At 37.3% G+C, this 13,893-nt stretch overlaps 1 protein-coding gene across 1 annotated transcript in view; it reads right to left on the bottom strand.

Moving 5' to 3' along the window:
• CRYBG3 (crystallin beta-gamma domain containing 3) overlaps positions 1 to 13,893 on the bottom strand; it is a gene marked incomplete at its 5' end in the record, with an annotated part of 79,698 nt that overhangs the window by 24,022 nt on the left and 41,783 nt on the right. The window contains 8 exons of the mRNA XM_079316256.1: positions 296 to 422; positions 2,137 to 2,270; positions 3,008 to 3,043; positions 4,086 to 4,200; positions 5,487 to 5,626; positions 11,431 to 11,578; positions 12,644 to 12,759; positions 13,095 to 13,142. Coding sequence (XP_079172382.1) covers positions 296 to 422; positions 2,137 to 2,270; positions 3,008 to 3,043; positions 4,086 to 4,200; positions 5,487 to 5,626; positions 11,431 to 11,578; positions 12,644 to 12,759; positions 13,095 to 13,142 — 864 coding nt within the window. The remainder of the gene's footprint in view (positions 1 to 295; positions 423 to 2,136; positions 2,271 to 3,007; positions 3,044 to 4,085; positions 4,201 to 5,486; positions 5,627 to 11,430; positions 11,579 to 12,643; positions 12,760 to 13,094; positions 13,143 to 13,893) is intronic.

Raw genomic sequence — 13,893 nt, 5'->3', positions numbered from 1 at the left:
AAATTCTGTTTGCAAGATTTAAATAGCTTGAGGTGCAGGACTGAGGTACTTGGAAAACCTGGCAGGTAGACAAGGAAATCTGCACGACACAATTTTTATATGAACTTCACCAAGTTTAGAACCTGCTTCTTTCTCAGCGCAGTCCAGATTTCAGGCAGTAGGAAAAAAATGAGGATGAGCATGAGCAAAAGATGGAATGCCTGAACCCAAGGCAGCTGTGCCATGCACAAAGAAGAACTTTGCTCTTTATGGCAGAGCTGTGCATGATTTGTATGAAACCCATGTGAGTACTTACAGCCTGCAGGAAGCGGAAGGACAGCAGGGCACTGGCAGCTCCCCCCCAGGAGCATCTGTCCTCATAATCTCCCTCCTCCAGCAAGAACTGATGGCCTTTGTAACGTTCCTTATCATAGGCAACCCATCTGTGGCAGCCCCACCACAGGAAAAAAAAGAGAAGTCAGCAAAGGCAAAGCAACCGCACACACGATTTTCTCTAACAGAACACTGAACTGTGTTTAGTGAACACCTCAAAAACACTAAAATGGGTATCACAAACCCAGCCAATGAACAAAGCAATGCTTGTTTGGAATCACAACAGGCACCCATCAAGTGTTCTTTGTGGATCAAAATCCTGCCATGTGATTCTTTATCCAACAATGGTTGATTTATGTAATGCCTCTCCCTGCACCTCCTCTCAGCCAGCCACATTCCCAACAGCAATATTTGGTACCACAGAGCCCAGGATGCAGCTAGGTGCCAAAAACTTTCAGTGAAAAAAAAAAATAAGCAGTGGGTCTCTTCAGTGTGCTAATAAATGATGAGACCCTACTCTTACTGAAGCTGGTGAAAAAATTAAGATTTCAACAGAACAAGATTTTGCCTGCTTTTTTTTTTTTTTGCTTTAATCTAAAAATGTATACATATAAACAGACAAGCAAATTGAAGATATAAACCATACTGTATATGGAATATGTTTTAGCAGTAAACAAATAGAAAATTTCAAAGTATTTTGAATAAATAGATAAGGCTCAGATAAAAGGTGTTTCCATATCAACTTCAAACCTCTAATGGATGTCAATTCAAAAAAAGTGCTTCCCCCTCCTTTTTTCTTGTAAGCATTTCTTTCATTAAAGCTCCCCTGTAAATATTAGAACTGCTGTACAAATTCTGTTGGCAGTGAAATTTGGCAGGCAGGGATAGCTTTACTTTTAGTACCATTTGGTTTACATTAATTCAGCTGTTTACATTACCACAGCACTAAAAATAAAAGCTGCCACAACAGACAGAACAATGATTTTTAATAATCTGAGGCTTCCCAGATACTGAACACACAGTGCACTTCTGAATAGATTATTTGAGTATTAACAATTAAGTATATTTTCAATTTAGTGCTCATAAAATTCTGACAAGAGCCTGAAAGGATGTATATTATTCCATCTTTATGCTGAAATGGAAAATCCCTTAGGAAACAAAAGCAAGATTTTCTGAAAACTGTTTAATTGTTCAAGTGTTTGGCAGAAGAAACCATCCTGCCTGTTCTCAGACACTCCTGTCCTGTTGGGAGAGGGTGAAGGAACAGCATGAGGGGATGGTGGCTGATGCTGAGTTTACCTCAGAGCATCCATCTGTGACAATCCTCTGGGTGTGTGACACAGGGAGGGGCAGGGCAACACAGAATCCATCCAGTGCCTCAATTAATGAAAATAACACCACATTCCCAATGCCAGATAACATGCAGCAGCTGGCAGAGAAAAACTATTGAGACAGTAAGACAGCTTGTAGTTTTCACAGGTATTAAAATGCCAAATTGAAGACTGAGCACACCAACCCAAAGCCATTTCAGCAAATTAAGTAGTGACTATCAGAAGTATAAAGCAATACAAATTAAAGTTCTGTGTGAAAAAAGTGGCCTAATTTATTGGTATCCAAATGGCAAACACTGACTTCAGACCTTTCACACATTTAGCTTGGTAGGCTGATAACTGAAGAACTGATAATAAAAGAAATATACACTCCCTTCTTTTCAAAACATTTCACCTGTGGAAGACTCCAATCATCCCTTAGTTAGCACTTCTAAGCATTTAGTTATGCTTCTGTATTTTAAAATAAATAAATGTAAAAATGAAATATACTCACACTCCACCAATTACACGTAGTGATCCAATTTCCTGAAACTCCTCTTCACTACCAAACAGTGCTGGGACAGAAGGGATGTTTTCTGAAAACTCCTTGGACCATCCTCCAAAGTGGCTTTTCTCATATATTATTATCTAGAAAACATGATGTTGAGCTTAATTCTTCAAAAGTAGACAAGAAACCTCTCCCCATACTTTGCTGAAGTTATTTCCATGATTGCAGTTAACAGCCCCTTCAAATTCCTCATCTGCTGAATCACACAGATCAGCTATTGGCAATATATATATCTATATATCTATTAGCAATATTTATATTTATATCTGTTGCAGCATTTATCAGAAAAACACCCAAGTCATGCATGTATTTGTATAATTAAAAGTTACCTAAAGTGTTCATGTTTTTTTTAAGAAGGAGAAGAAATGAACAATAGCTCTGGATCAGCTTTCAGCTCCTCAGATCACAGAAGGACCATGGTCTCACTCAGAACTCTTGTACTGCAATAGGGGCTAGGATGGAAGGGTCCTATTCCTGTCCTCTTCCTCCCTTCCCTCTGCTTTTTTTTTTTTAACTCAGTATGTTAAATAGGAAATCTCTCCCAACCCCTTTATCATTAGAGTGACTAATGTGCCAAGTCAGAAAAACTCATTTTATAGCAAATTCACACTTTGCTAATATGTGAAAAACAAACTACTGGTACTTTTACACCTCATCAAACACTAAGTGAACTTGACAGCATCAGGGAATTTTTCTTCAGCAGCAAGCATTGAATAGATATCAAAGATTACACACCAAACAAAAAGAAAGCAGCTTGCATAAAGATTTTATATTCCCAATGTGATTTTATTTTATTCTCAATGTCCTCTATGCTTACCTTGACATTCATTGGCATTTGCACCTTTAGTCCACCCTAAAAACAGATGGGGGAAAAGTTATTTATAATAAACTTGAAGTTACACTCTGACATGTGTTTTAGCACTATCTGAGCATGAAGTCCTTGTAATTATATTCACATTTTCAGTGCTGGCCATAGATCTCAAAAGGTCAGGCACACTATAAACCTGACCTACAAACACATCAGAGACTGCAAGCTATTTAAAAAGATCTCTTCTTAAAACTATCTAGAATTCTAAAGCAAATATTTACTACATGTTTTTAAACTAATTGATATTGACTATTTTTTTACAATTAACTTTTATAGCTTTTTTTGTATGCATTTCAAATTTCTAAAGCACAAATGATGCAACGCTAGAACAGAGACAAAACAGCAGGAGAGAGAGAGAAAATAGAGTCTGACATATTCATGTTTATGGTCAAAGAGCAAATACAAGAAATGCATCTTCTCTGGAAATGTTAGTGAATGATGCTCTGTGAGGGAATAAGAGACTGACCTCACTTGAGTGACTGAAGAGACATCTATTAGGTCTTACTCCTTTATGGTTTTTAAACTGTCTTTCTGTAGGCCTGCTATGTGCACAATAAAATTTGTGTTATACCCCTTCCCATCTCTGTCACATGCAGATCCTAGTGTCTGTCTATCAACACAAAAAACAGCTGCACCTCCCCAGATTTGTGTGCAATCTGTGGTCAGAGAAATACTGCTGGGTAATAAACTCTGTATCTGGTCTTCCAGCCCCAGCAGATCCTAACTGAAAAAAAAAGAAAGTCAAAACCTTCAGAAGGGCTTTTTGGTTAATTAATTGGTGTTGGAGGCAATAAAATGAAGAGTCTTTCTGTCTTATTTGACCTCCTCCCAACAACAGCATATCCCAAGAAGATGTTGGGAGGGTAGAGAAGCCCAGCAAGTGACAGTGACCAAAACAAACACACCATGGAGGATTAACCCAGAATGAACACCAGAGCCCAAGCTGCATTTAGGTCAAAACCTTTGGGGAAGCACCAATTAAAAAAAGGAATGCACACAACTTATTAGGGAGTTGTGAAGTCCTCACCATTCTTAAGGGACGCAGAGATTTTACATCTGCTGAAGGAATTTCAGGTGGTGAATCACATTCTTCCAAAACTGTCATGTCTCCCTTGTAATTCAAGTCTGAATAAGCAAGCCACCTAGAACAGTAAGGAAAAATGACCCAGTTAGATTCCAAATATAAAGGTATTATTGAAATTATTTTCCTTTTTGTAATGATATGAGCTAGATAATGTTTTAGACAGCACATCAAAACAAAGCTGTATTTAAATATGCTGGCAACATCACTGCTACAAAGATCACAAACACTTTTTCTTACTCCAAGCTAAATATAAATGAAAGAGAAGAAAATTACCAATTTGTTCACTCACTTAAAAAAGCCAGCTTGCTACTCTATGGGTATACAAAAAAAAAAAAAAAAAAAAAAAAAAAAAGTCAGCACTGAGGGTGAGATATTTGTTTTGAATTTTATCTAAGTTTATCACCTTATAAATTAAAAACTTCTTACATCAATCCCATGTCATTTTTTCAGTGGAAGTTATTAAAGTATGATTATTTACAACAATCCTTTAGAAAGCTATCCTAATTTTGACTTGAGGATTAGAAATGCTGGGAGTCCTTCAGATTGTTTTAAATCAAAACCAAACCTGAATGTAGGAAGGCTTAGGAGACCACACAAGGAATGGAGGAAGAGGCAAGGAGTCATATGGAAAGTGATTTTCTTAAAACTACCCAGTTTTGTCAAAACTAAAACAGGACTCTTCTTAACTCCTTCACCACCCCAAGCTTCACAGACATACTGTGAGATTGTGGGAAGGAAGGCTTGGTTCATGTGGAAAGGCAAGGCTGGTGTAATACAAGAGCTAATGTCATTCTGCAATTATTTATGGCAAGAGCCACACAACTCCCAAACTTGAGGAACTGTGAGGTTTTTGCCCCAGGGAACAACAGCCCATTCTGCTCAATACAGGAAGTTTTGGGCTGCCCAGGGACCTGTGTCATATTGCATCATCTCCCTCCAGAATGCCAGGATATGGCTGTAGCTTGAGAAATTCTTGGATGATGTAACACTCATTTTCTGGTGTACAGCCTCAGTGTTATGGTTATAACAGGGTGGGTGATTGGGAGGCTGTATCTATTCTCCAATGAAATAAAAGCTAATTATAGCTGAGTTGCTTCCTCTATTTATAAAGCTACTCAAATATGGAATTACTGAAGACTTCTGCCAGCAACTAGGAAAAAATGCCTTCAAACTAGGAGCCCACAGAGCAGAATGCTGATGTGTAGGGCTGGGAATATTAAATGGATGCTTACTGATTTCTAGGAAAACCTCCCAAATACTGTTCATGTTGCTGATTGAGTTTCATCTCTCAATATTACTCTTCTACCTGCTGGAAAAATTGTGTTAAAGCCATTCAGTACTCACACTCCTGATCTGACTCTTATATAAGGATTTTTCTCAACATCCAGTTCTTCTAAATTGGCAACTGCACCCTGTATGCAGATGGGAAGTCCCTCTGTACTACCAGCTGCCAGGCAGAACTCCACCTCTGGAATGCCACAGTCCTGTGGAAAAAAAATCAAAGGTAATGCTTATCTACACTTGCAGACTCTGTCCCCAAACATTCCCTTTTTTGCCCCATCTTCTCATCCTTCTCCAGGCTTCATATGATGGAAGGGTTTTATTCTTTTTCAAATGGAGGCTGGAATTTTTAGAAAAGCTAAGTGAGGTGAATTTCCAAAAACAAATTTATGTATGTCAGGCTACTTGCAAAAAGGCCAGTTTAAACATTCTCCAACCAAAGGACTGAACAGCATTATAATACTGATTTCTTATTTTTTAAGAGTCAATGCTTCCATAACACACACAATGCATGCATTAATTAAAACTTTCCAAAAATATCTATTACATTCCCACCTCCGCCCCTCCATAACAATTAAGTTCTGTAATGCAGAATCCAACTAGAGTATCAAGCCATATGAGTTCAATTTTTTTGTTGTGCTAAATAAATCTACAGAATTTTAGATGAAGAAAGAAAAAAAAATAAAAAGATCAGTATTATAAAACATTTATTTTGTTAAGTAGACACTTCAGCAACTTCCCTGTTACCACAAAGCAGCAATCTCTATTTCCTTATTGGAGGTTCACCACAGAGAACAAACTTGACCACGTGCTCCTCTCTAGAAATTGCAGGGATTTTATTGAGCCACCCTCATTTTGCAATATTTATATAACATGCATTGCCATTCCTTTCTTCTGAAAGGAAGAACTCAAGAGCTTGCAGAGAAACTCAGCAACAGGGCACAAAAACTCTGCAAGTTACAGCACCTCATGACACCTGTCCTTTTGCACGTGGGTTTTTAGCAGGGTTTTCAGGGGGTAAAATCCCACTTCTTGGTTAGCAAGATTTTTTTTCATCAGCTATTCAAACTGTCAGCACTAAGTGTGGCAATTGGAATGGATGCACTTCAGGGTATTGTTTCACTTTCATCCTGAGGTAACAGTTACACTGATTTAGCAACTCTCCCTCCTGCAAAATCACATTTCCTCTGTATTGTACCCTGTAAACAATGCTCACTCTTTGTTTTTAGAGCAAAAACTGCAATACCAGCATTTTTTCTTTTCACATTAACAAACCCACAAAAACTAGGAAAGAAAACTTTCTAGTACAATGCTGCTTTAAGGGAAAATGCTAAGGAATTCCATTCATCAATTCTAAGTGTATTGCTAGACAAGATTTAAAAAAATTAACATCTCCCCATAGTTTTCACATGTATATGTATCTTACTAATTCACAATTGAGAAATATTTGAAGCCTGTGGGTTTTTTTTTCTAAAAATATCTGATATGTAAGAAGGCTGAAATTCATAAATCCATCAATAAAGTTTGATACAGAAAATAGGAAGTTGCACTAGAATTCCACAAATAATGATGCCAGACTCCTAATGGCTTCAGATAAATTCTGAAACCAAGTACCTACAAGACTAGACAAGTAGCAAAATAAAAGTATCTGCCTGCGGGCTCAGACAGAATATGAGATGGAGGATGTTTAATTTTAATTCAGTAGGAGGCTTTTGTTTTTGTTTTTCATTTAAGATTGGAAAAAGCCAGTCTGTAAGCTCTTTTCAAGTCTGCTTTCCTGACTCTGAAGCTCATGAACAGTCTCCAGCTCAAGAGATGACAAATGTACCAGAGTAGGTAAAGCACAAGCACTTGTAATAAAGTGTCTCCTATTTATCACCATCTCTATCCAGCTAGATTTTGAGAGCAATAAAATACCTCTTACTCACAGTGATTGCATTTTGTGTGTGTGCTAGATTAAGTGCACAAATGTCCTTCATAAAGTACCACACAATAAACTGAGGTCTTCATCAAAACCAATTCAAATATTTATTTGGTCAAGTGAGAAGTACATCACTTTTTCTAAGCACATTTTTTTACAGTCACAAGTACACATCTGACTTAAATATGGAGTTCAATTCACCTGCACTGATGCACAGACTAGAGAAAATAGTAATATTTATTATTACTGCATGAGATGAATGCTATATATTTGCAGATGTACACTCTGTGCCATGCCATTAATTTATACAATCCAAGCATGCAAACTTAGCTTGGAAAATATTGGCCCCAGCATGTTCCTATTTGCCTGAGCATATTTAACAGCCCTCATTACTTTCATAGTCTCCTTTAACATTCCCAAAAAAGCCACCATCTTTAGAAACAAAATAGCAATCACACAAATATGACAATAGTGAGGTGGAGAACTAGATCCTTCAGTCCAAAGCCCTGTCATCTGCAAGGTGACAAGGTTTGGAAATAAGATACACACATGCACAACTTTTATCATATAAAACTGCTACCACAGTACTTCAGCCCAGATCCCAAACTGGAATGTTTTCTCCCTAAACCCAGCCCCAAAACTGTGCCACCCCCACCACAAGCAATCCAAACTCACATTTGTCCTACAGACACATCAGGCAAAACCAGAATAAAAAGCACAGCCAACAGATTAGGCAGCTGTGCTCATTTCCAGTGATAACACATAACCAGTAAATGCTTAGGTAGGTCACAGCCTCCAGGCATCCCTCTCTGCCTCCCTTACTCTGGTATTCTCCTCCTGCCTCCACAGTCACCCTGGAATGCCTGTGCTTCCCTCGTGGTCCTTAGGGAGCTGGGATGTTTACAAAGCACATGGAACACTTACAGACACCTCCAAAAGAGCAACATGGCCCTCAGCAGAAAGGTGAAAGCTTCTTCTGAAGAGTGTCAACACAACCCTAAATATTCCTCTGTAGTGGCATCTCTGACATTTTTCTAGACTCATCATGAGGTCCAGCAGAAGTGACAGATCTAAAACCTTCAACCCCCAGAGGGTGGTCTTGGCTGTTTATCCTTTTTCTGGATCTAGGATTACAGCCCTAGCAGCTCCAGCAGGGCTAAATAAACTCAGTGCTGTTAGGTCTCCTCCTTGGACCTGTCAGCTGGAGTGACTGAAGTGAACAAATCAGCCTGTTCAGCTGGGATGGTTTGGTGTCAACAACAGGACAATGAATGACTAAAGTCTGGCTTCTTAAGGGAGATGCCAAAACAAGGATGAGAGAAGAGCCTATTGAAAACCAGGCCTAATTAGCTCTGGTATTCACATGATTGCTTTGTAATAACAGTCTAGACACCATTTTAATTTAGATACATATTTTGTCTGTAGGATGCTATCTGCTTCTGGAGCATTTTTTTTATTATTGGACCTGTTGATCCTCCACACTTTTTCACCCATTCATAATTTTTGCTCTCAGTGCTCCAGCACTGTACCACTCTTGCCACCACCCACCACCACCAAACCCAGCTAGAGAACTCAACAGTGCTGGTAAATAAAATAATACAAAGGAAATAAATTATTACTGTTCTGTGAAAAACAGCAAATGATACCATCTGAAGCTGCTGGGTGTCTTCCTATGGCATCTGACAAAGCAGTCCCTGCTTAAATCATTAGCTTCTTTTCACCTGGCAAACCACACAGACAAAAGAAGCACACCCTTCATGTAATAGAGTAAACAATCCCATTACAAAGAGCTTTTCTTAAGGAGACTCCTCAAAGAATCCAGGTATTCCCTGCCTAATAATCTTGCAGACAGTGACTATAAACTGCTGTTTTGGATCCCTTCTCACCTTGCAAAATAGTGCTTCACAAGACTATTCCAGAATGCAGGTGTCAGGAACTCTTCTTGACTCTTAGTTTTGAGAATATAACATTTAGTACCCTCTTTGGGATTTCAGAAACAGAGAGAAAAAAGCCCTACATGTGCAAAATACGTATTTACAGTAGGCCAGAGAACTGACCTGGCTAAACAGACTGCTGCAGGAGTGTGCAGACAGACTTTGCAAGCCTTGGCTCATGCTGCCTAGCCTTAGAGGAAATCAGTCTTCACATCATTTCAGGTCTTCATTTTGCTGGTTGCACAATCTGTTTCTTTGGAATCTCCTCCCCACAATTTTCTTGAAATTAAATACACATGGATACACCTAATGCATGTCAACATCTAGCCAGGCCACAAGCTAACCAAAAAGTTAACAGAATCTCTGCTTTTTGGGAAAGGGTTGAAGCCAAATCAAGAGCACCAAGCTACTGGCAGATTGCTCTTCAGTCAACATGTTAGTAAAAAAATAAAATATTAAATGTTCCTCCTACAGTTTCCTTAGTAAAAATCTGTTTTTCTTCTTCTTGGCAAGCTGCTTTCTTCTCAAATATTTAGCCAACGTTCAAATCTGCTAACTAAAGCCAATGGAGCAGCCATTAAACAAAGACCACAAAAAAACTACTTGAAAAATTGGAGGACAAGCTGGATAATCTGGACACAGAACCAATATGGCCAAACTCCTCTGCAGAAAAGACAGCCTGTGAAAAAGAGAATGGCAGCAAAACACATGAGCTGCCTGAAAAACAATCCACTATTTGTCAAATAAAAACAAAGCCTGTACTTTTCACAAAAACAAATAAATAAGGTAGAATTTTGGGAAATTACCTTCCAAAAGCAGTTCCACAGCAGCTATAAAACAACCTAAAAAAGGAGGGATACTTTCACAAGTCAAGGTTGAGAGGACAAAACCTGGCCTGGTGTGGGCACTAAACTCACCAACCATACCTGCTAGAGGTTTAATTTACATGAGAGAAATGTTGATTACTGAGCTAGTGTACAGTAACAAAGCTTTCCATCTGGGTTCTATATAAATGAACTACAGACTGGAAGAAGAACAAAAGTTAAATCTATTTAGCTATACTGCAAAGGTTTTTATCAGACATGATGAAGTTAAACACAGGTCTTCTTTCATACCCAAGACACAACCAGGTTCCCTTGGCTGTTATTAAGGAATACCTTCATTTATTTAGTTGTCTCCCACATTAACAATCAGCATTCATATTAAATATATGTCAAAGGCTTTTAATTTGTTTAGCTCAAATAAATGATAACTTTATTTTTCTTGCCTTCAGTCAGCCTCTTTTGAATTAATTAATTTCTAAATTTTTTAAGAGAATGAAAAAGTATTTCTAATTGTTATGACATTTTGCCCCTGTACTGATGAAAAAAAAAAGGTTATCAATTTTAAAATGGCTTCTATACCAGCAGAGAACAGAGAAACCACTTTAGAGAAAACCTTTCACATTGTGATACAAATGATAATTCACTCACAGCAAGGGCCACTGCCCTTTGAGTAACTGGAATGTTACACTGAACAACGAGACCACTAAGTCTCCTTAAATCACAAGATCAGGAAAACATATTCCTCATTCACTGAATAACAATAGGTGCATTATATTTCATTTTAGACATTTGATTCTTATCTTTTCAGCAAAAAGCCATCTAAAATGATGGCTGTAGGCAGAGCCACGTGGTCTAGGTGTACTACTGGTCCAAGTGGAAATCATACAGAGGACACAAAATCTGTAGAGGGAATGGTTGCAGTTTTTGGAATCTACATTGTACAAATAGGATTGTAAACCCAAATACTAATGAAGCAGAAACCATACAGACAATGCAGAGAGTTTAAGACAAAACATCTTCAAAAATAAGGATTAATTTAATTTAATTTCAAATAACTGGACAGGTACACATCTAAAAGCAGGGCAGTCTGTGTCATGTGAGGGTGGTGGCAAAGAAACATAATCCACCTGCTTATTAACTCAAGAAGAAAGGGAAATTTAGCACAGCAAAAGCCCTGGAATTTATCACCTAGAAAGTGAAAAAACTGAGTCACAGCAAATTTGAAAAAAGTCAGGAACACTACACATACATTGTACATTGCTGCTAATCCACCACTGTGACCAATAAATCAATTCTGCATGTGAGAATATTGTGGAGAAAGTCTGTACCTTTGTTACATGCTTGATTGAACCAACTGTGAGGTTTCTTTGATGATGTTTTACTCCTGGGAGATCCCAGAGGTGATCCAGCACAGCTTCTCCTTCTTCTAGTACATGTTTTCGACCCTGGAACTTTGGTTTCTCATAAAAAATCCAACTGAAATAATGATAAAATGAACTGAGTCATTGCTAGTAGAGCACAACTGATGGGAAGTCCAGGAAAAAGCTCTTCTTACCAAGATAATTATCACATTTTTCTTATGCTGTTCCTCAATAGTCACATTCATTTTGGTATTGAAAAGTAAAATACATGGTTCTTCTCCAGGACAAAATATAAAATAAAAAATAAAAATAAAAATAAAAATAAAAATAAAAATAAAAATAAAAATAAAAATAAAAATAAAAATAAAAATAAAAATAAAAATAAAAATAAAAATAAAAATAATCTACAATGTGAATGAACATCCTTGTTTTACCAGGATATATATTCACCAGGAAATATATTAACTGTCACATCAAAACATCTCCTGTTCAGGCAGACACTACAAAAGGCATAAAACATATTAATAATGACATTCAGCATTTCTCAGGATATGAAAGGAATGTCTGCAAAACCACAGAAAGCTGCCTCAAAACTGCATAAATGTGACATGCCTGGCTGACAGTCAGAAACATTCCCTGGAAGCTCCACCAATTAAATTCCAACAACTGACACAGACCTGGCTCCAGCTTCCCCAAGCAAATTGAGGAACACTTGCAAACTTAAAGGTCCTTGTATATATCCTTCTGTATCCACATTCCTTTCAATGCCACATTAAAACTAGCAGCTGAGAACGTTCATTTGATGGTCCTTTTGCAACAGCTACTGTATAGTGAAACTGAATTGTAAAAATCCACCTTTTTTTTCTTTTAATACACATATTTCTAGTCATGATTATGGCTGTACTGGCTCAGCCAAGAGCTCTAAACTTACTTGTGGCTCTATTAGAAACATTCTGTTTGAAGTTAGCTCCCAGGATAAACAATTTTTTTTTTTTTTTTTTTTGCAGCATTTAAAGTCTTGTTTTATGCTTTTTCATTGGTATCAGTCTAATTATAAAGCAAGAAAAAGACACTACTGCAGATGGGACATGCATCATAAATAAAAGAAATAAAAATACAAGAGGAACACACATGCAGTCTTTTGGAAAGACTCTATTTAAATATGACCTGGATTTCTTACCATCCTCTAATTATCCTAAGTACTGTTCCAGTGGGAAAGATCCACGATGAGGCATCTAGCACATCAGAATGAACTTCTTGTTTACTTTTGTTGCCACAAGTATCATAAATAATAATCTGAAACAATACACAATGCATGCAAATAAGGGCCCATTTCAACACAGAGCACAGTAATTTTTTTGCTTGCAATTTGTGCCCACTCAACTGAGAGGCTACAGAGTTTCTTCCTTTATGAAACACTCTATTCAATGAAAACAACAATTGCTGAGAAAGAAAGCAAAATTACTAGCAGCAGGATTTTAAATAATATATTCTCACTATTAGCATGGGAAAGCACATGCTATTAATACACAAAAATACAAAAAATTAGAATACCAACTTCAGATGCTTTCCATTCAAAAATCACAGTATGACAAATTATTCCATGTATATGTGACACAAACTCTGCTTACCTTCCCTGGTCTTGGGTTGTATTTCAGACTTGCCCTGTCAATGAGGTTCTGAAATTAAAAGGACATGGCAAACAGCTATTAACAACTGCAACAGCAGCACAAAGCACAGGCAGATTATTCTGGGTCCACTATTTCTGTACATGTACACAACTGTCTTTAGTAGAAAAAACAAGATTTGTTTCACTGCCATTTAGAGCTGGTGTAAATTATTTAACAGGGTCAATCAGCAGAAAGCAGCATGTGCTAGAAAGGAAGAGCTGTTATGGAAATTATAACCTTTACAAATGTATTACCCCTTCCCAGCAAACAATAAAAACTGCATTTATTAACAGAGGAAAGAACAAAAGATACACCTAACACAGACTGGAGTATTCCCAACATTGGGAAAAGATTTTTTCAGTTACACACTTGGTCTATGTGACACTTTCAGATTCTAAAGATGGGAAGAACTGTTTCCATACCTCCATTTGCCATTGCTTTAAGCAAACTAAAAAAAGAAATGTTAATCTATGGAACCAGCTATGTTATTTATTTGCTAACTGAGCTATAGTTTGTAGAAGACACTGAGATAAAACAGTCAAAGAGTCCAGTAAGCTGACATTTATATATTTTTTTTGGACAAGACAGCTCTACTAATCTCAGAAGGGAAAGAAATAAAAGAACAATTTGCATATAAAAGGCAATTCCATCATTTCAGGTTCAAATGGCCTTAACATGGAGAAGTCTGTCTTGGGCTACTATAGAGATTTTTTTATTATGCATATTTCTCTATATTAGCATATATATCTATATATCTCAT

Source organism: Erithacus rubecula (assembly GCF_903797595.1).
Source record: "Erithacus rubecula genome assembly, chromosome: 1".
Classification (NCBI taxonomy): Eukaryota; Metazoa; Chordata; class Aves; order Passeriformes; family Muscicapidae; genus Erithacus; species Erithacus rubecula.
This window is presented reverse-complemented; position numbering and strand designations above follow the sequence as displayed.